The sequence below is a fragment of the Prionailurus viverrinus genome, chromosome A1 (assembly GCF_022837055.1).
Source record: "Prionailurus viverrinus isolate Anna chromosome A1, UM_Priviv_1.0, whole genome shotgun sequence".
Taxonomy (NCBI): domain Eukaryota; kingdom Metazoa; phylum Chordata; class Mammalia; order Carnivora; family Felidae; genus Prionailurus; species Prionailurus viverrinus.
Window position 1 is genome coordinate 178,138,890 of NC_062561.1, and position 21,902 is coordinate 178,160,791.

At 37.5% G+C, this 21,902-nt stretch overlaps 1 protein-coding gene across 4 annotated transcripts in view; it reads left to right on the forward strand.

Annotated features, from left to right (window-relative positions):
- UBTD2 (ubiquitin domain containing 2) overlaps nt 1–21,902 on the forward strand; it is a 64,591-nt gene that overhangs the window by 21,652 nt on the left and 21,037 nt on the right. For 3 of the 4 annotated variants that reach the window (XM_047868887.1, XM_047868879.1, XM_047868884.1), the window contains exon 2: nt 20,664–20,900. In XM_047868887.1, the coding sequence (XP_047724843.1) occupies nt 20,726–20,900 (175 nt within the window). In that variant the 5' untranslated portion in view covers nt 20,664–20,725. Of the gene's footprint in view, nt 1–19,313; nt 19,393–20,663; nt 20,901–21,902 lie in introns of those variants that run through there. The other variant, XM_047868880.1, reaches the window with a different exon arrangement.

A 21,902-nucleotide genomic window follows, 5' to 3' on the forward strand; every position in this document is an offset into this window, starting at 1 on the left:
ACAGAGACAGACTGTGAGTGGTTTTAGGGCAGAGAGAGGAGGAGACACAGAAGCAGAAGCAGGCTCCAGGCTCTGAGCTGTCAGCACAGAGCCCGACGTGGGGCTCGAACTCACGAGCTGTGAGATCATGACCTGAGCCGAAATCGGACGCTCAACCGACTGAGCCACCCAGGCGCCCCTCTGGTATACACCTTTAACCTCATGGAGCCCTGCAACCTTATAGATGGATTATCAAGTGGGTTCACTTTGGGAGGGTAGGTGAAAGTCTAGGACCATGTTGAACATTAATCCAGTAACTCTTAAGGCCATGAGGTAGTATAGTCCTAGTGGCTTAAGAATATGAACCCTGGAGTCAGTCAATCTGGGGTTGAGTCCCAGCCGTACCATTAGTTTGATGATCTTTGGGAGATTTTTAATTTTTATTAATTTAACAGACATTTAGGCATTGTTTTTTTTTAATATGCTAGGCAATGTTCTAATTGTGTGTCAGAGAAATACTACTTCATTAAATCTTTAACTATCCAATTAAACTTATTTTTGTCATCTCCCTTCTCCTCCTCCCCACCTATGTATTTTACCTTTTAAGTTTGTTTTCTCATTTTAAGATGGAGATTTTACTGGAGTTGAACATTCAGTAGGACAGTATATGGATACCACTCTACACAGTGGCTGGGCCATGGTAATCATTCTCTGTTGACTTACTGTTTCTGAGAAAGGCAGCATTATGTGGCAAACTGCTACCTTCTTTAACCGTGATGTAACAATCAGAGTGATAGGAGTCATTCCCTGCAGGGTCTTCCAAATGCATACAGGAGCATTCCTGCAAATTCCTGAAGAATTTGAGTTGGTCAGGGAAAGTCTCTAAGAGTCTAACTCCATCCAGACACAGTCAGCACCTTTACATTGCCCTGGGTCTTTGGGGCCTGTTGAGATCTAGGTTAATACAATGGTTGCTCTCCCCAATCCAAATCTGTATCCAGGGGATTATCAGAGTCACAGATCTTTTTTGTTTGTTTTACTTTATTTTAAAAATAATCTCAGATTTACAGAAAGTTGCAAAAATGGTAGGAAGAAATTCTGTATACCCTTCATCCAGATTTCCCTAAATGTTATTTTGTCGTTTATAATATTCTTTCTTTGTATATACCTACATGTGTGTAAATACTTTTCTTTTCTTTAACCATATGATTAAGTTGGAGACAGGAAATCTTTTTACCCAAAAATACTTTAGTATATATTTCCTAAGAGCAAGGACATTCTCTTATTTAACCACAATATAATGATCAAAATCATGACATTAATATTGATATCATGTTAATATTTGCTCTGTAGACTTTATTCAGTTTCACCATTGTCTTCCCTAGTATTCAAAGAAAATCACCCAGGATCATGCATTGTGTTTCGGTTGTCATATCTCTTTAGTCTACTTTAATCTGGAGCAGTTTAGGAGACTTTATCTTTCATGACCTTGGTATTTTGAAATGTACATACAGGCCAGTTATGTACATTTCAAATGTACAGGCAGAGTGTTCCATCAATTTGAATTTTCTGATGTTTCCTCATGCTTGGATACCTCATGATTAGGTAATACCACAGAGATTGTGTCCTTCCTAGTGCATGATGTCAGGAGTCACATAATGTCTCTTTTTCCATTATGGGTGATGTCGATTTTGATCCGTTCTGGTGCTAGCCATATTTCTTCACTGTAAAGTTAACTTTTCCCCTGTACAAATAATAACCTAGTAGGGAGAAAAAAAAGTATCTAGTAGGAAGATTGAGTATATGTAAATATTTTGTTATCAAACAGGTATTAGTTTTAGCATCCATTGATAATTCTTGTCTCAAACAATTATGGTGGTTGTCAAATGGTGATTTTTTTCTAATTTCGTCACTTCTTTTAATTATTAAATTTAATGTAAAAAAGAGCCCTCGTCTCCTCCATTCATTTACTTATTGTATTAGTACAGTAATGTACTAATGGTTTTCTATTTTATTCCGTGAGGTATAATCTGTTACCATTGTCATTTATTTTGATGCTTAAATGGTACCATATTGGCCAGTGGGAGCTCTTCCAAGCTGGCCTCTTTTCCTTTGACATGGCTTGATTATTTGTTAAGCACCTATTTGTTTTCTAGTATTGTTTGCTAGTATATTTGTTTTCTGGTATAACAAGATGTTTCAGGCTCATCTTGTATTTTTACCTGTCACAGCCCTGTAATCAGCCAGGGATCCCTGGTTCCTTTTAGTGGAGAATGATATTTGGAAGCCAGGATCTAGATTCCAGGTGTATTTGGTACTATTGGAGTGGCATTGCTTCTAGATTCTCTCAGTGAAAAGAGTTAGGATAGATAATAAATATGTAGATATATAGGTATAGATACAGATATATCCCTAAATATAAGTGACATATATGTGTGTATAACACACATCTCTTTTTATGTATTAAAAACAGTGAGTTCATAATGATATCTAGCATTCCCCTGCCTGTATTTACAATTGTATTTCTCACAGTGAAAAATTTGGCTCTCAGTTTCCATAATATATTTATTTATTTACTCAATCTTAGAATATGTACTTTTGGAATTGCCAATTCATTTTATTGTGAAAAGCAAAACCACCAACTGGAATTGTTTACAGTTCTTTATGTCTTTAGCTTAAGGGTAAAATTACTAACAAAAGAGGTGCTTGGGTGTCTCAATCAGTTAAGCCAAGTAAGCGTCCAACTCTTGATTTTGGCTCATGTCATGATTTCACCCTTTGTGGGATCCAGCTCTGCGTCGGTTCCCTGTTTAGGATTCTCTCCCTCACTCTGCCCCTCCCCCACTCACACTTGGGAGCATGTTCCTCTCTCTCACTCTCTCACAAAATAAATAAACTTTAAAACAATATTACTAACAAAATTTCTGTCCTCTGAAGTTTAAGTTAGATGCACACTTTTTTTTTAAGTTTTTTTTTTTTTTTAAGTTTACTTATTTGTTTTGAAAGAGAGAGAGAATCCCAAGCAGCTTCTGTGCTGTCAGCACAGAGCCTGATGCAGTACTCGAACTCACAAACTGTGAAATCATGACCTGAGCCGAAATCAAGAGTCACTTAACCAGTTGAGCCATCTTCTTTTTTTTTTTTTTTTTGAAAAATTTTTAATGTGGGGCTTAAACTCACAACCCTCAAGATCAAGAGTCACATGCAGCTGACTGAGCCAGCCAGGTGCCTCTCTTCTTTTTTTTTTTCCCAGGAAAAAGACAAGAGCCCCAAATAAGGGTCCTTGCCCTGTATTTATTCAGACCAGAAGGCTTACAAATGTGATAGGCGTGTATAAAGAGATAAACTAGGAACATTAACTTGTGGATGTGAGGGGGAAAAGGGGATTTTAAAGATATACAGTGTTTGGGGTTTGGGTCAATATAAAACAAAATCCAGGCACCAGGCAGATGGGTAGATGGTTGTTAACAGCAGACAGGAGGCGCCGCACCTGTTTATCTTTGCCAGCCTAGGGGATGAGACAGACAGGGGGAATAACCTCAGGGTTAATATGCCACCTTTTCTTTTGTTAACCATCTCTGCTCTGGGCTGCTTTGCCTGTAGCGCAGTGGTCCAAAGTCCAATTCACCAATTTTTACCTAACCTGGCCCCAATCTCCTATGGAAGCAGCTTTCTGCTATGGGGTGCTTTCACCTTGAATATCTAATCTTGTTATTACTGTGCGCCATTTCTATTTCAGGCCTTTGCCTCTCTCTCTATTTTTGGGGGCTCAGCAACCCCTTCCTATGTTGGGGTGCTTTGCACCTCCCTATTCCTGGCACCTTTGTGCCTCCCTATTCTTGGGGTGTCTTTGCATCACCCTATTCTTGGAGTGCCAATCTGGTTTACCCAAACTCGGGTGTGAGCATTATATTGACTTTGTATTTCTTTGTGTCTTGTTAACCCATTGGTGTAAACTCAGGGGATTCCTAAGCTTATCCCCCACAGGGGTGCATATATCCTTTAGAAGTAGTTTTTTTTTTTTTTCTTTTGTATTCTTTGGGTAAGTACCCATTAGTCCAATTGCTGCATCACAAATTAGTTCTATTTTTAATTATCTGAGGAAATTCCATACTGTTTTTCAAAATGGCAGCAGCAATCTGCATTCCCAGCAAACGTGCATGAGGGTTCCTTTTTCTCCACATCCTCACCAACATTAGTTTTTTTCTTACTGATTTTAGCCGTTGTGACAGGTGTAAGGTGATATCACGTGGTAGTTTTGATTTGCATTTCCCTGATCATGAGTGATGTTGAGCATCTTTTCATGTGTCTGTTGGCCATCTGAATGTCTTCTTCGTGGAAATGTCTGTTTGTGACTTGGGCCCATTTGTATACTGTATTGTTTTCTGGCTGTTGAGTTGTATAATTTCTTCATATATTTTGGGTACTAACCGTTTATCAGCTATGTCATTTGCAGATATCTTCTCCCATTTAGTAAGTTGCTTTTCAGTTTTGTTGATTGTTTCCATCGCTGAGCAGGAGCAATTTATTTTGATGTAGCCCCAATAGTTTAATTTTGTTTTTATTTCCTCTGCTTCAGGAGACACTCTAGAAAAATGTAGCCATGGCCTAGCATAATAAAAACTTATTCTTCTTTTAAATTTTATTTATTTGTTTTTATTTTTTTTTAATTTACATCCAAATTAGTTAGCATATAGCACAACAATGATTTCAGGAGTTAGATTCCTTAGTGCCCCTTACCTATTTATCCCACCCCCCTCTTACAACCCCTCCAGTAACCCTCAGTTTGTTCTCCTTATTTATGAGTCTCTTCTGTTTTGTCCCCTCCCTGTTTTTATATCATTTTTGTTTCCCTTCCCTTATGTTTATCTGTTTTGTCTCTTAAAGTCCTCATATGAGTGAAGTCAGATGATTTTTGTCTTTCTCTGATTAATTTCACTTAGCATAATACCCTCCAGTTCCATCCACGTAGTTGCAAATGGCAAAATTTCATTCTTTTTGATTGCCGAGTAATACTCCATTGTATATACATATACCCCATCTTCTTTATCCATTCATCCATCGGTGGACATTGGGGCTCTTTCCATAATTTGGCTATTGTTGATAGTGCTGCTATAAACATGGGGGTGCATGTGTCCCTTCGAAACAGCACACCTGTATCCCATGGATAAATGCCTAGTAGTGCAATTGCTGGGTTGTAGGGTAGTTCTGTTTTTAGTTTTTTGAGGAATCTCCATACTGTTTTCCAGAGTAGCTGCACCAGCTTGCATTCCCAATCTCTCTTCTTAAATCAGTTTTGATAATTTATTTCTAAGAACTTGTCCATTTCATCTAAGTCGTTTAATTTGCTGGTGTACCACATAGTATTCTAGTATTATAATCTTTTTTTATTCCTGTAAATTTAGCCATAATATCTGTACTTTTGTTTCTGATTTTAGTTATTTGTGTCTTTTTTATTCTTAGTCAAGCTACAAATTTGACAATTTTGTTGGTCTTTTCAAAGGACTAGTTTTTGGTTTTGTTGAATCTCTCTGTTGTTTCTCTGTTCTGTATTTTATTTACCTCTGCTCTAATCTTTATTATTACCTTGCTTCTGCTAGCTTTGGGTTTATGGTTCCTTAAGGTGTGTAGTTAGGTTATTGATTGAGAGTTTTCTTCTTTTTAAATGTAAACATTTCTAGTTCTGAATTCCCCTGTGAATATTGCTTTTGCTGTATCTTACGAGTTTTTATATTTTGTGTTTTTGTTTTCATTCGTCTTTTCTCATTTCCTTGTGATTTCTTAATTGATCCATTGGATATGAGTGTGTTGTTTAATTTCCATATTACATATTTGTGACTTTTCCAGTTGTCTTTTTTATTGGTTTCCACCTTTATTCCATTATGGTCAGAGAATATATGTTGTATGATTTCAGTCTGAAGTTTATTGAGACTGGTTTTCTGGCCTAATTTATTAGTCTGTCCTGGAGAATTTCCATGTGCACTTAAGACGGATATGTATTTTTGCTGTTGTTGGTGAAATGTTCTATATATCAATCTGTTAGGTTTACTTGGTTTATAATATTGTTCAAGTCTTCTGTTTGGCTATTCTATTCGTTATTGAAAATGGAGTATTATAATTTCCAACTATTACTGTAGAACTTTATCCCTTCAATTCTGTCGGTTATTTCCTTAATATATTCTGGGAGTCTGTTGTTAAGTACATACATGTTTATAATTGTTATATTTTCCTGATAAATTGACCTGTTTATTATAAAATGTCCTTCTTTGTCTTTAGTAAAAATGTTTGTGTTAAAGTCTGTTTTGTCTGATACAAACCTAGTCATGCCAGCTCTCTTTTGGTGACTCCCTGCGTGGTATATCTTTTTCCATTTTTTGCTTTCAACTTAAATGTGTTTTTCATTCTAAAGTGTATCTTGTGGGTAGCATATAGTTGAATGATGGTTTTTTGGTCCAATTCTGTAAATTTCAACATTTTTTTAAGATAAAAAAAAGTGTTTTTAAGTAACCTCCATGCCCAACAAGGGGCTAGAACCTGCGACCCCAGTTCAAGAGTTGCATGCTCTGTGACTGAGCCGGCCAGGTGCTTTTGTAAATTTCAACATTTTGATTAGAATGCTTAATATTTATATTTCATGTTAATACTAGTAAAATAGAATTTATATTTGCCATTTTCTGGGGGGGGTTGCTATATGTTTTATTCCTTTTTTCTTCTGTCCCTCTATTAATGGTTTATTTAGTGTTAAATAGATATTTTTCTAGTGTATCATTTTAATTTCTTTGTCATTTCTTTTGCTATATATTTTTGCATCGTTTTCCTAGTGGTTGCTCTGGAGATTATAATTAACAATTTATAACAATCTAATTGAAAACAATCTAATTTCAGTAGCACATAAAAACTTGTACAAAGCTCCTTCCCCTCCCTCCTTTGTGCTCTTGTTAACATACAAATTACATCTTTATATAGTAAAACCTTGAATTGCGACTTCCTTGTTCTGCAAGTGTTCCACAAGATGAGCAAACATTTCTAATAAATTTTAACTTGATAAGCGAGCAGTGTCTTGCAATACGAGTAGTACCTGGCACCAAATGTCACATGATAACAAATGAGCCAGTGGTTCTTTTCCCTTCCTCCCTCCCTCCCTCCCTCCCTCCCTCTCTCTCTCTGTGTCTCTCTCTCTCTCTGTCTCTGTCTCTCTCTCTCTCTCTCTGTGTGTGTGTGTGTGTGGGATTGAGGGTGATCATCTCTCATGCTTGGTTGCTGGACTCAGGCCGTGGTGTTTGGCAGAAATCAGTGATTTTCCAGAATGTTGGAAGGTGCCCACAACTGACATTAGTGTAATTTTTGTCACTTCAAAGCACCTACGGACAGTGCTTTGCTTTTCTGTGCAAGAGTAAGCTTAGGAATGCTTTGCTCCATTCTAGATCAGGCTGTCTGCAGATATAGGCCCTTTTCCTCTGCTGCATTATTGCCAGTTACATTAAATACAGTATATAACAAGAATTTATTACTACTGTACTGTAGTCAACATCTGTGCGAGTATATATAGTGGTCTGCATGCAGGAAAAGATTCTGTTGAGGTGATAGCAGTGATTCTGTTAGTGATAGTGAGAGTTGTCCTACACAATAACTCTCCTTACTCTTGTTTCCCTCACATCAGCCACAAAGGTTTTCAAAGGTAAGTGCAGGTTAATTTACTTATTTTTCTTTATATTTTGTATTTTCTTTATTGTTTGGTATAATATTACAGTATTGTAATCATTTTTTTATGAATATTTTTCCATTGTGGAACAAATCATCTGAGTTTCCATTATTTCTTATGGGGAAATTTGCTTTGATATACAAGCGCTTTGGATTACAACCATGTTTCTGGAATGAATTATGCTTGCAAATCAAGGTTTTATTGTACATTGTATGCTCATGAACACAGATTTATAATTATTGCTTTATACACATGTCCTTTAGATCAAATAAGAAGAAACAATTTCAAGTGAAAAATCTATATTTGCTGGGTTTTATACTGAACTGAGTAAATTTGCATATGTAAATTTACCTTTACTGATGTTTTTTTATTTCTAAATGTATATTCACAATACTGTTGAATATCATTTTGTTCCAGCCTGAAGGACTTCCTATAGTTGTTTTTTTGTTTTGTTTTGTTTTTTGGGTTTTTTTTGCAGAGCTAGTCTGCTAGCAACAAAACCTCTCAGCTTTTGTTTATCTGGGCATATTTTACTTTCTCCATAATTTTCAAAAGATACTTTTTGGTGGATATAGAATTCTTGGTTAACACACTCCTCTTTTCATTATTTTGAATATCCATCTCACTGCCTTTTGTCCTCTGTGGCTTCTGATGAGAAATCAGTTGTTAAACTTTTTGAGGATGTCTTGTATGTGAGAATTCCTTCTTGTTCTTTAAAGATCTTCTCTTTGGGGGCTCCTGGGTGGCTTAGTTGGTTAAGCATCCAACTCTTGTTTTCAGCCCAGGTCATGACCTCACGTTTCCACAGTTTGAGCCCCATATCAGGCTCTGCACTGACAGTGTAGAGCCTGCTTGGGATTCTCTCTCTCCCCCTCTCTCTGCCACTCCCCCACTCATGCTTCCTCTCTCTGAAAATAAATAAACAAAAAAGAAAACAACAGGGGCGCCTGGGTGGCTTAGTCGGTTAAGCCTCCGACTGGCTCAGGTCATGATCTCGTGGTCTGTGAGTTTGAGCCCTGTGTCGGGCTCTGTGCTGACAGCTCAGAGCCTGGAGCCTGCTTCGGATTCTGTGTCTCCCTCTCTCTTTGCCCCTCCCCTGCTCATGCTCTGTCTCTCTCTGTCTCAAAAATAAATAAAAACATTAAAAAAAAAGAAAGAAAGAAAACAACAATATTTACTATATGTGGGGCACCTGGGAGGCTCAGTGGGAAAAGCATGAGACTCTTGATTTCAGGGTCATGAGTTAGGACCCCACCTTGGGTGTAGAGATTACTTAAATAAAATATTTTTTAAAAAGATCTCTGTATTTGGCTTTTGACTGTTTTATTATATGTCTAGGTAGGGATCTCTTGCATATATAGATCAATGTATTTCATCATATATAAGAAGTTTGGGGCCATTATTTTTCCAATACTCGTTGTACCTTTTTCTCTCTTGTTCTTCTTCCTCTTCTTTGTTTTAATGCTTATTTGAGAGAGAGAGAGAGAGAGAGAGAGAGAGAGAGAGAGATAGTGTGCGAGCACAAGAGAGTGGCAGAGAGAGAATGCCAAGCAGGCTCCATGCTGTCAGTGCGGAGCCCCACATGAGGCTTGATCTCACAAACTCCAAGATTGTGACCTGAGGTGAAATCAGGAGTTGGACACTGAAACAGCTGAGCCACCCAGGTGCCCCTTCTCTCTCCTTCTAGTACTCATATTATATGTATGTGTATTGGTAATCTTGATGATTACACCTTTATCAGGATCTCTTGAGATTTTGCTCATTTTCTTTGTTTTTTTTTTTTTTTAATAAATGTTCCTCAGAGTAGATCAGCTTAAAGGACCTATCTTCATGTTCACTGATTCTTCTGCCTGCTCAAATCTGTTATTAAGTCTCTCCAGTGACTTTTTCATTGTTATTGCTCTTCCTTCCTTCCTTCCTTCCTTCCTTCCTTCCTTCCTTCCTTCCTTTTGTTCTTTCTTTCAACTTTTATTTATTTTTGAGAGACAGAGCATGACCAGGAAAGGGGCAGAGAGAGAGGGAAGGGAAACAGAGAATCTGAAGCAGGCTACAGGCTCTGAGCTGTCAGCACAGAGCTTGACGTGGGGCTTGAACCCATGAACTGCAAGATCATGACCTGAGCTGAAGTCGGACGTTTAACTGACTGAGCCACCCAGGTGTCCCTGTTATTGCACTTTCATCATTTTAAAAATAATTTCTATCTCTTGGGGGGTGGAGGAAGCAAAATGGATAAAGGCAAGTGGGAGCTACAGGCTTCCAATTATGGAATGAATAAGTCACAGAAATGCACAGCATAGGGAATACAGTCAATGATATTGTATGTGTTGTGTGGTGACAAATGTAGCTAACATTTGTGGTGAGCATAGCATAAGGAATAGAGATGTTGAATCAGTATTGTGCACCTGAAACTAATGTAATATTGTGTGTCAACTATACTCCGAAAAATAATTTCTCTTTATTAAGACTTAATCTCATTCTTCTAGTTCTTTACACATGGTTTCCTTTAGTTCTTTGAACATATTTAAGATAGCTTAAATTCTTTGTCTTGTAAGTCCAATGTCTGGACTTTCTCAGTGACAGTTTCTTTTATCTGCTGCCCCCTCCCCTGTGTGTGGGCCATACATTCTTTGCATGTCTCATAATTTTTTTGGTTGAAAACTGAACATTTAAGATACTATATGACAACCCTTGATTTCAAATTCTCTCTCCCTCAGGGTTTGTTATTATTACTGTTTTTTTGTTTTTTTACTGACTTTACTGAACTAATTCTGTAAAGTTTGTATTCTTTGTTAGGTATGGCCACTGAAGTCTCTGCTTAGTTTAGTGGTGAGCTAATGGTTATGTACATATTTCCTTAAAAGTGTAGAATCAATAATTGTCCTATTCTTTGCTACATGGCTCTGTGTTCGTATTGGGGCTCACATATTGGGGCTCATATTGGTACTGCTGTACCTTAGCCTTTATTTCCTACTTGTACAGAGCCTCAGTATCAGTCAGAAATAAGACCTTAGGATATTCTCTTGTCTTTCCTAAACATGTACACAGTCCCTGAATATGCACAGTTCTATGCATGAACAGCCTTTTAGATTCCCAGAAATACGTCAGTTTTTCTGGACATCTCATTCCCCAGCTTTGATTACCTTCTTGCTTGCCCCAAATGTTTCACTGCCTCTTGCAGGTGCAGTGTTAAACAATTTCTGCTTATAGTTTTTGACAAATGCCCCAGGAAAAGGCTGTTCATCCTGGGAGAGCTGTAAGTTAGGTCAAATAAATATAAGCCCTATGAGTAATATTTCCCAGAGAACTTCCACATAGGCCAAAAACGACTGTTTGTTTGTTTGTTTGTTTGTTTGTTTGTTTGTTTGGGATTGGGGCTTTTAAAGAGCTCCAACCCCATTAGACCCCTCCCGTGGCTGTGGGGCTGGTGGCTTTCACTGTGATTGCTGTCTGTTGGTTCTCAAGTCTGCCTTGGAGCTGGAGAGAGGGGAATTGGTCAAGGCATGTTAAAATACCACAATACTCATGGTTTTTACCAAAATTCAGCACTTTTTCTTGAATAAGAAGGAGTAAATCCTCCCTGGATTGTAAGAAGTCTTTGGTTAATTTCCAGATTTCTGAAGTTTATTTTGACAATTTTTGCCAATGTTCTCATTGCATTTATAGAGAAGATTTTCAGAAGTCCTTGGCTCAGTTGGTTAACTGTCCAACTTTGGCTCAGATCATAATCTCACAGTCTGTGGGTTTGGAGCCCCGTGTTGGGCTCTCTACTGACAACTCAGAGCCTGGAGCCTTGCTTTGGATTCTGTCTGTCTGTCTCTCTCACTCTCGCACACACACAAAATAAATATTAAAAAAAAAAAAAGTTATTTATCTTTTCTGGTGATAGCACTCAATTTTTTTTAAGCTTATGTATTTATTTTGAGAGAGAGCATGAGCAGAGGAAGAGCAGAGAGAGGGAGAGAGAGGATCCCAAATAGGCTCCCCACTGACACTGGGCTTGATCCCACAAACTTTGAGATAATAACTTGAGCTGAAATCAAGAGTTGGGACACTCAACCTACTGAGCCACCCTGGCACCCCATCACTCAATTATTTTGTAAGGAGGTTTGAATAATAACTTAAAATGTCTTTTATATTTATCCATGTAGTTAACCATTTGTAATGGTCCCCATTCCTTTGTGTAGATTTAGGCTTCCATCTGTTACCATTTTCTTTCTGCCCAAAGTACTTTGTAATATTTGGGTACAGGTATGTAGGTGATAAATTCTTTTAGTCTTTTTTTTTTTTAAATGTTTGTTTATATTTGAGAAAGAGACAGAGTGTGAGCAGGAGAGGGGCAGAGCAGAGGGGGAGACACAGAATCTGAAGCAAGCTCAAGGCTCTGAGCTGTCAACACAAAGCCTGACGTGGGACTCGAACCCTCAAACCGAGAGATCATGACCTGAGCCAGTCAGACACTTAACTGACTGAGCCACCCAGGCACTCCGAGATCTTTCAGTCTTTATATGGCTGATAAGGTCCTTATTTCATCTTTGCATCTGTGTTTATGAGGAATACTTGTTTATAGTTTTTTTATATTTTATTTTTTGCAGTTGTGGCCCCATAAATTGAATTAGGGAGTATTCCTTTCTCTTTTGTTTTATGAAAGTGTGAGTTATCAGTATCATTTCTTTTTTTATTTTATTATTATTTTTTTAATGTTTAATTTTTGAGAGAGAGAGAGCATGAACAAGGGAGGTACAGAGAGAGAGAGGGAGATAGAGAATCCAAAGCAGGTTCCATGCTGACAGCGCAAAGCCCGATGTGGGGCCAAACCCACAAACATGAGATCATGACCTGAGCCAAAGTCGGAGGCTTAACTGAGCCACCAGGAGCTCCATATTATTTCTTCTTTGTGTTGGTAGAATTCAGTAATCCCATCTGGGCCTGGAGTTTCCTTTGTCAGGAAGTTTTTAAAAACAAAATATCTTTAGTACCCTTTTATTTTTTTATATATATATATAGTACCCTTTTATAGATACAGATATATATATAGATAGATATATAGATATAAATATCTTTAGTTATCCCTTTTTTCCTGAGTAAATACACCTTCATTATCCCTTAAATATCTGCTGGATCTCTAATGATACCACCTCTTTCATTCTTATGTTGTAATTTTTGTCACCACCTCCTCCCCCCTTGGTCATTCTGGCTAGAGGTTTATCAATTTATTGATTTTTTTTTTTTTAAGTCAGGTTTTGCCTTCATGATTTTTCTCTCTTTTTCTGTTTTCAATTTCTTTGGTTTCTGCTTTTTATTATTTTCTTTCTCAAGGATAGGCACAGGAACCTGGACATGGGAATATATGAGTGGATTAGGCATATGCCAAAAAGCCGTACACATATAAATAGAACTCTGAAACTGGAAGTTTGAGTAGCACAGATTTAGCTTCTGAATTATGTGCTTGGTGTAGTATAAACTTAGAGTTCTCTGATTCTTTATTATAATCAAACATGGGGAACTTAAACAGTTATGTAAACATAACATTGAGTATCAAGAACTGATCAGAACTGAAGTACCTTAAATACTGAATTCAGGTCTTAACTGCTTCTCACCGTTTGAGTTTTTACCAAAAAGGTTTTATTGTGAAAATCTTCAAGCATGAAAAAATAGTACGATGAATATCCGTGTGCTTCCCATGTAAATTTAGTAGTTAACATTTTGCTGTATTTACATTTTTCTCTTTTGTGTATATATGTGTATGTGTTTATACAGTCACACACACTCCCCCTTTTAACAGCTGAATCATTTGAAAGAATTGTCACAACTTTGGGGCACCTGGGTGGCTCGGTTGGTTGAGCATCCAACTATTGATTTCTGCAGGTCATGATCCTGTGGTCATGGGATGGAGCCCCATGTTGGGCTCTGCACTGAGCATGGAGCCTACTTGGGATTCTCTCTTCCCTTCTCTCTCTGCCCCTCTCCTCCCTCCCTCCCTCCCTCTCTCTCTCTCTCTCTCTCTCTCTCTCAAAATAAATAAACTTTAAAAAAAATCTACTCATCTAGCTTCAGGAAGTTTTTTTTTTTTTTTAATTATTTTCATTGGAAACATGTTAAATGTAGATAACTTGGGAAGAATTGACATCTTCATAATGTTAACATCCAAGTATAAGAGATGTCTTCATTTTGTTCAAGTCTAGTCTACTTAGGGGTCTTTCAGGAGTTTAAAAAATGCATCCCGATAACAGGTGTTGCATTCAAAATATTTTGTCTTTTCTATTACTGTTATAAATGGGACCATTTCTTCCATTATCTCTTCTAGCTGGGTATTTTATGTATATAAGGCTTATATTTTATATCCCATTATCATATTGATTTTTTCTTATTTAATTTTAGCACTGATTTTCTTGTATTTTCCAATCATACTGCAATTAGAGATGGTTTTACTTCTTCCCTTCTGGTTATTATGCTTTTGATTGCTTTGTTCTGATTGCGCTAACACTTTTAAAACAATGTTAAATAGTTGTGGAGATGATGGGCATCCTTGACTTATGTGTGCTTCCCCTCTCTTGGATTACCCATAAATTAATAGAAGTAAAAGTCCCTGGATTCCAAAGACTGTAATTCTAGATAAAGCTATTCCCCCCTACCCAGTAGAATCCTCTGAAAATTGCACTTATTACTTTAGAAGGTACAGTGGGGTTCTGTTAAGCGACCATTTTCTTAGTTCCAATTTCATGTAATTTTAGCCTTCCAAATAAAGTTGGGGCTTTCCGTGTACGTTTGTGGGATTTAACGTATGCTTTTGTAACATTTTTATTAAGACTCGCCCATTAAGAAAAGTCCTTTGGCATACTTTGTTCTAAGTTGGCATTCCTGTTGCCTGTTTGTATGCTCAGGCCATTGGTAAGTGGATTTATACTCTGAAAAACAGGCCAGGAAGTCATTATATTTACTTCCCCCCCCCCCATCAATAAAGCTAGCTCAGACAACATTAGAAATTATATGTATGTCTTTAAAATTATATCTTATATTGTATCTATAAAATTAACTGCTTAATTTTTATAAACTGTAGGATGGAAGCATGCTCAAAGTTCTTGTTTCTATTTTTTATAAAATAGCATTAAAAATGGTATATTTAACTTACGTAGATAAGTACGTATACATGTGATCTTTAGTGCCTAATCAGCTATAGACGCTGAGTACTTATAAGTTGAAGCTGACAGACCAGAAAACTGCATTAGCTTCTCCTTTATTATAGAATTCCTCTTTGGTGAGCGTGTTATCTCCAAAGAAATGAATTAGGTTGGGGATTTGGTGCTGCTCAGTTAACTTTTTCTTTCTCCAGAGATATTCCATTGGTCCTAAAATAAGTCTGTGAAAGATGGATCACTAGAAAAACGACTCAACACATGCTTTATTTTAAATGAAGCTTGTAATTGATTTGGTATGTAAAAGAAAATACATTTCTCAGCCCAAGTGAGACATGGAGTGCTATAATGGAAAGAGAGCTCTGGACTTTGAATCTAGTCATCTGGGTTCTAGTTCTGGCTCTTTTTGATCTTGAGCAAGTTGTTTAACCTCCTTAGGTCTTATTTCCCTTCCTGTCAAATAGTAAGGTTGGCTGGTACCATCTAAGGTCTCTTCCACATCTAGTTTCTCAGATATTAGAGAACTTATGGGTATGGTTTTGACAGTTGGCCATGTTGATGCTCTTAGTTTAAGCATTTTAATCCCCATATCCCTATTTTTATTTTGACAGTTGCTTTAGGTAATGTATGGTGTGTGTGTGTGTGTGTGTGTGTGTGTGTGTGTGTGTGTGTGTGTAGTGTGTTCTAAATTTACATAAGAATAAAATACGAGTATCCTTTTAGGCTAGCACCATCTGTTGTGGAAGAGTTCTGTAGGATCTATTCTTAACTCTTGGGAGTAACAAAAATTTCCCTTTAGTTTTCATGATCTTCAGACACAATCTAAATATAGGAACATTATCCCAATCCTATTCCTTGCTGCTTTCAAGTTTTTAGAATTCTGTTAAACAACATTTTGTCCTTTGATGGTGATCTCTTTAAATATTCAGTCTTTTCCCTTAGGCTGTTGTGTTAGCAAAACTGATGCTCTAGTTTTCAGTCTGTTAAAGCTATTATTACTTGAGTCATATCTTGATGTTTACCTTATACATTATGGCTTCTCCTTTATTCATTTGAAGAGTCTCAGTATTAAATCAGGAAACCAAGAGGGAGGAAACCAAAAGAGAGGAACCAAAAGCAGGAAAATAACTATCAACATACTTCATTTTGGAGATCATTGTTTTTTATCAAAATGTCAAAGTGAATTTTGTGCAAAATTCATTCAATTGTGTAAAACTAAATATTTAAGATTATGTTGCTATTTGGATCTGAGAAGCAGACCTTTCTTGGGTTTTCTGCATGTTAGATTTGTTTGTCAGAGTGGGAAGAAGTGTTGAATAGTTATAAGGAAAGATAAGTAGATGAGTGTGATTAAGAGGCTTCCCCCGGGCGTCTGATTTCTGCTCAGGTCACGATCTCACTCTTCATGGGTTTGAGCCCTGGTTCTGGCTCTGTGCTGACAGCTCAGAGCCTGGAGCCTGCTTTGGATTATGTGTCTCCCTCTCTCCCTCTCTCTCTCTCTTTCTCTCTTTCTCTCTATCTCTATCTCTCTCAAAATAAACATTAAAAAAATTTTTTTTTAAAGAGGCTTCTCAGAAGGTGAGTTTTTGGCAAAGTTTTAAAAAGTAACTGTGGATTGATGGGGGAAAGAAGCGTATTTTCTGAAATAATAAAATTCGATTTCTTCATTAATCTTTTGTTGTATGTTAAACCATGGAATAAACTTAATGCGGTTGATTGCCTGCAATTTAAATCAGAAATTTAGGGAAAAAGAACTGTGTCCTGTCTTTAAATTCATTGTTAGAGCATAATACTGTACTTAGTCCCAGATACATGAATGATAATGAGCATCTCTCTCGGTATCAGGAGTCAGATTGATGTGTGAAACAGGTCAATCTGAAAGTTTCAGAGCATAAGATGTAATCTAATTAAATATACATAGTTTACATCTTTTCCTTCATAATTGAAAATGGTTGACTTGGTTAAAAAAAAAACATAGCTTCTTAGCTGCGAGACTCATTTCTGTGTCCAGGTATTTTCAGAAATAAAGGTTTATAGTATTGGCTAAAATCATAGCACATTTGATGACCAATTCCTAAAAAAATACTCCGATGAACACATAGGAAGAGCATGACAGTCATAGAACATTTCTTTTCAAAATTAAGGGAGGTACTTGATGTCAAATTCTCAGAATGTCAGGTTCTATTCAGAAGGTATGAAAAGAAAAAAGACTTAGCCTGTGTATTTTTGCAAAAATGTCTTAAGGTTTTTTATGTTATATAGCGGTCCCAAATTTATTTTTAATTAGCAAACACTTATTTGTAGTTTATTATATACTAATGATTTTTATTAGTGCTTGACAAATATTAAAATCCTCATAAAACCCTAAATATTTTCATGTTTTCATAAGAGCATAGTTTAAACGCTAAATTATGCTAAATATTAATTGCTAAATATCCATTTTTTCTCCAGTTTATTTAACAAAGCTAAGTTAGGCAACAAACTGCATTTAGTTTAAAATGATGAAGCTTTTAACCTCATATTTTTTAGTGAAAAATCACTGCTCAATGGTTGCACTAAAATAATATGTTGTAAAGGCTTAAGTATTTTAATAATGGACATTTAATAGAAAGACATTCTTTATTACATATGTTTGTGATACGGAGAAAAACAGACCTAGACAGAGAAAAGGAGGCTTACTTGATGTCACAGCATTTATTTTGTCTTACTTGCTTTTACATAAAGCAATTACTTTGGAACTTTACAGCATATAGATTTGAAATGGATTTGGAATGATTATCCTTAAGAAGCATAATGCATCACGTTTTTTTTATGGGAGTTCTTAAAACTTCTCTATGTGGAGGGAGGTAAAATCTACCTCATATTTGTAGGGAAGGGGCTTTTACTTTTTCCAAAGTATTTTCTACCTTTATTGTTTTTCTTTTTGGTCCCTCTGAGGGCCTCTTTAGGTTTCTTGGGTGTAGGTACTGAGATTGTTCAGGTTTTGTTGTTTCTGCCTTTGCTTTGCAATTCTCTCACAATGACAGAATTACAACTAGTTATCTCTCTGATATGTTTGATATATGTGAGGCTAGACAGTTCTCTGGAACTACTCAGGAAGACTCAAAACTTTATTCAAATGGGTGTCTTATTTGCTTATTGAATAGATAACTTTGAATAATAGATACTAATTTGAATGTTGAATAGATACCTATTCAAATAAGCATTTACCAGGGTGCCTGGGTGGCTCATCCACTGAGTTTCTCTTTTTGTTGTTGTTGTTAGGTTTTATTTATTTATTTTGAGAGAGCACATGAGCAAGGAGGGACAGAGAGAGAAACCCAAACAGGCTCCATGCTCTCAGCAGAGTCCAATATGAGGCTTGAACTCATGAACCATGAGATCACAATCAGAGCCCAGCTGAAATCAAGAGTTGGACACTTAACTGACTCAGCCACCCAGGCGCCCAAGCATCTGACTCTTGATCTCAGCTCAGGTCTTGATCTCAGGGTCCTGAGTTCAAGCCCTACTTTGGGCTCCATGCCGGGCATGAAGACTACTTTAAAAAAAAAAGGCGGGGGGGGGGGGGGGCGATATTTACCTATTGTATCCTGCCCTCTACTGTCTGTTCAGTAAACTATACTGAGTGTTGTCCCTAAGTTATTTCTGACTTTAAAGGCTAATACAGCAGAAAATAAATTTTGCCTTTGATTTTACCTTTTGGTAGAACCAGTAGATTGCGATTATCTGACATATTGTGAACACCTTTTAGAGAATAATGCTCTGTATACATTTATTATTTGGAAGATGCAAGGGAAAATCTTTAGTATAGATTGTGTTTCTCACATTTGAGTTAAACCAGATACACACACCTATAGTGTTACCCTTAGTGGACGTTCAGTAAATACCTGTTAAATAAAGAGACTCGGATTCTATTTCTAGCTTTGCTACTACATAGACAGTTTTCCTACTCTGCTGTTCATACCCTTTTAGAACTCAACTGGTTGGCATTTTACTAGGATAAGTTACAGAGCCAAAAAGTACAAGGAGTCAAAACACTGAATGTTTTAAGAGAAAACAGCTGGCAGTGACATGATGTGCTGTTCTGAAGGTAGAAGATGAGATCTCATGTTTGCTGCCTTGAGACAAAATGGCCAGTTTGGGGGGAGAGAGCATGGTTTAATCCAAGTGTCAAACCAGACACATTTGGCAGTATTAGTTCTGTCATCAGGAACATAGCTTGGTATAGGGTATAGAGATTGCCCAGGGACTGGAGTTATGAATAGCTCAAATTTATTTGGCTCTGGGCCAGTAAGGGAGTGGTTAATTTCATGGCCTCTTTAGAACCATTTTGAGAATAATTTCTTTTAAATTAGTATTCTTTCTGCTCTTAAATATAGAACATTGAATTTTGATGTACACCCTCTCCTTCCCACCACTGTGTCATTTACTTTCCACCCACTCTTACCCAAGACTCCATCAAGCTTCAGTTTTCTTTTTACTTATTTTTCCATCTGTCAAACTATTTCTTACCTATGGCTCCATATAAGATTAAGAATGGCTCTGTATGTCAGTGTGAGATCAGTGATCCTAGGCCAGGTAAGTGTCTGGGTGCAAAAAACTTACATCACACTTGTTCTAGCTCTACTACTATGTGACGTTCTCTAAGGAGCTATGATGCCTTTTACAGCAACAGAGGAGTGGACTCTTGCCCTCTTTTTTCTGCTCCTTGTAGTCACGAGTTTCTCCCTTGGTTCATTATCAAGGATCACCTGTTCAGTCCTATTTTCTCCAAAGAGTGAAGCCCTGATTTCTGACCTTCTCCCTCACTACTTTCAAAATAAGCTCCTGTATAGGTTTCAGAGAAAAGTATTTACACTTTCTTGACTGAAGTGCAGGGGATGCTCCTATGATTAGGTTTCTTCATATGGAGCTGGTGGTTTGACTGTTCTTTGGACACCACAAAGCAGTCTTTCCCTTCTTGGGGATTTCTCAGTTCCTACTTTCTGGCTTCATATGTCCAGAGTCCTGAGAGTCCAGCTAATGTTGCTACTTCATTTTTCCTAATATCTTACCTCTCTTTATGTCATCCTTTGACTTTTTAAAATACTGCCGTTATTGTTTGATGAAACCCTTATTGCTATTTTTCTGGGTAATTTTTAAAGTCATCCTGGGGAGAAGGCATAACTGAGTTGAAAAGAATTACTAACTTGTCAATGGACATTTTGGATAGAACCTTCTAATGTCCTCATTTGCTCTTGTAGTTCTAAAATAGGGAAATTTCAGGGGCCCCTGGGTGGCTCAGTCTGTTAGGCGTCCAACTTCGGCTCAGGTCCTGATCTTGCGGTTCACGAGTTTGAGCCCTGTGTCGGGCTGTATGCTGACAGCTCAGAGCCTAGAGCCTGCTTTGGATTCCGTGTCTCCCGTGTCTCCCGTTTGCTCTCTGCCCCTCCCCCACTCATGCTCCGCCTGTCTCTGTCTCTCAAAAATAAATAAAAAACATTTAAAAAATTTTAAATAGGGAGATTTCAGAATGCAAGAATTAACTAGTAGGCGGGGCACCTGGGTGGCTCATTTGGTTATTGATTGCAGCTCAGGTCTTGATCTCATGGTTTCAGGAGTTCAGTCTGTGTCAGGCTCTGCCCTGACTGCTCAGAACCTGCTTGAGATTCTCTCACTCTGTGCCCATCCCCACTCACGCTCTGTTTTTCTCAAAATAAATGAATAAACTAAAAAAAAAAAAGAATGACTAGTAGGCAAACTTGTAGCTATAATTTTGATGAGTGAATCAAAGAGAACTGACCAGATCACTTTTAATACATTGTTTATAAATTTTGGTTTTCATATCAGCTTTTTATTTTTCTTCTCAGTCGCTTTAGGTCGTAACCAGCCTTTGAAAAAGGAGAAACCCAAATGGAAAAGTGATTATCCCATGACAGATGGACAACTGCGCAGCAAGAGGGATGAATTTTGGGATACTGCACCAGCTTTTGAAGGCCGTAAAGAGATTTGGGATGCCTTGAAGGCTGCAGCACATGCTTTTGAGAGCAATGATCATGAACTGGCACAAGCAATCATTGATGGTGCAAACATAACATTACCACATGGTAGGTTTGGTGGTCCTCAGGGACAAAGGGGAACATAAGCAGCTCCTTTCTAATAACAAGAAACCAAATGGGAAGTGTTCATTTTACTTGCTGTGCATGATTCTCCTCCCTGCACACCCCCCCCACCATCAAAGAGGAACATTTGTCTTTGCTTCTTTGTGGATTTACTTTGTGTGTGTGTGTGTGTGTGTGTATTTTTTTTTAAGTAAGCTGTGCCCAACATAAGGCCTTGAACCCATGATCCTGACATCAAGAGTCACATGGTCCACTGACTGAGCCAGCTAGGTGCCCCAATATATGTATTTTTTAATATCTAAATATCTTGGGTATGCCTGGGTGGCTTAGTTGGTTGAGCATCCAACTCTATTTTGGCTCAGGTCATGGTCCCAGGGTTGCGGGATCAAGCCCTGCATGGGGCTCTGCACTGAGCACGGAGCCTGCTTGGGATTCTCTCTCCCTCTCTCCCTTTGCCCCTCTCCCCCACTTGTGTGCTTTCTCTTGCAAATAAATAAAAATGAAAGATTTAGTATTTTTAATCTCATGAAAGAGAATGCTTAATAACCTGTATTTTCTAACTTACGTCCTCAGAAACTTCCTTGTTCTTCATCAAGGACCCTCCACCCCCTACCCCAATCTTTTAGAGCTTCTACTTTATTCCTTTCCTATGAGCACTAGAGAAGTAGTCTCAAATTTAGATCTCAGAAGCCTTAGAGACTCAGTGGATGCTTCTTTAGTCTTTATACTTTCTCATCAAGCCTATTTTTAGCAAAATGAAAAAAACTAAACATAGAAGTCACATATTTTGAAGGACAGTTTTCTATGGTTGCAGGCCTGAGCATTATGAAGAACCTTTTTCTTTTGCTTAGGAATGTGACTCTAGGGACCACCATTAGCTTTGAGTATTTCCAGGAACACATATCTGCTGGACCCATGCACATCCTCTTGCTTGGTCTCTTTGATTAGAAACACTTCAAAATTTTTCATGGTATGCTGACCTTTAAG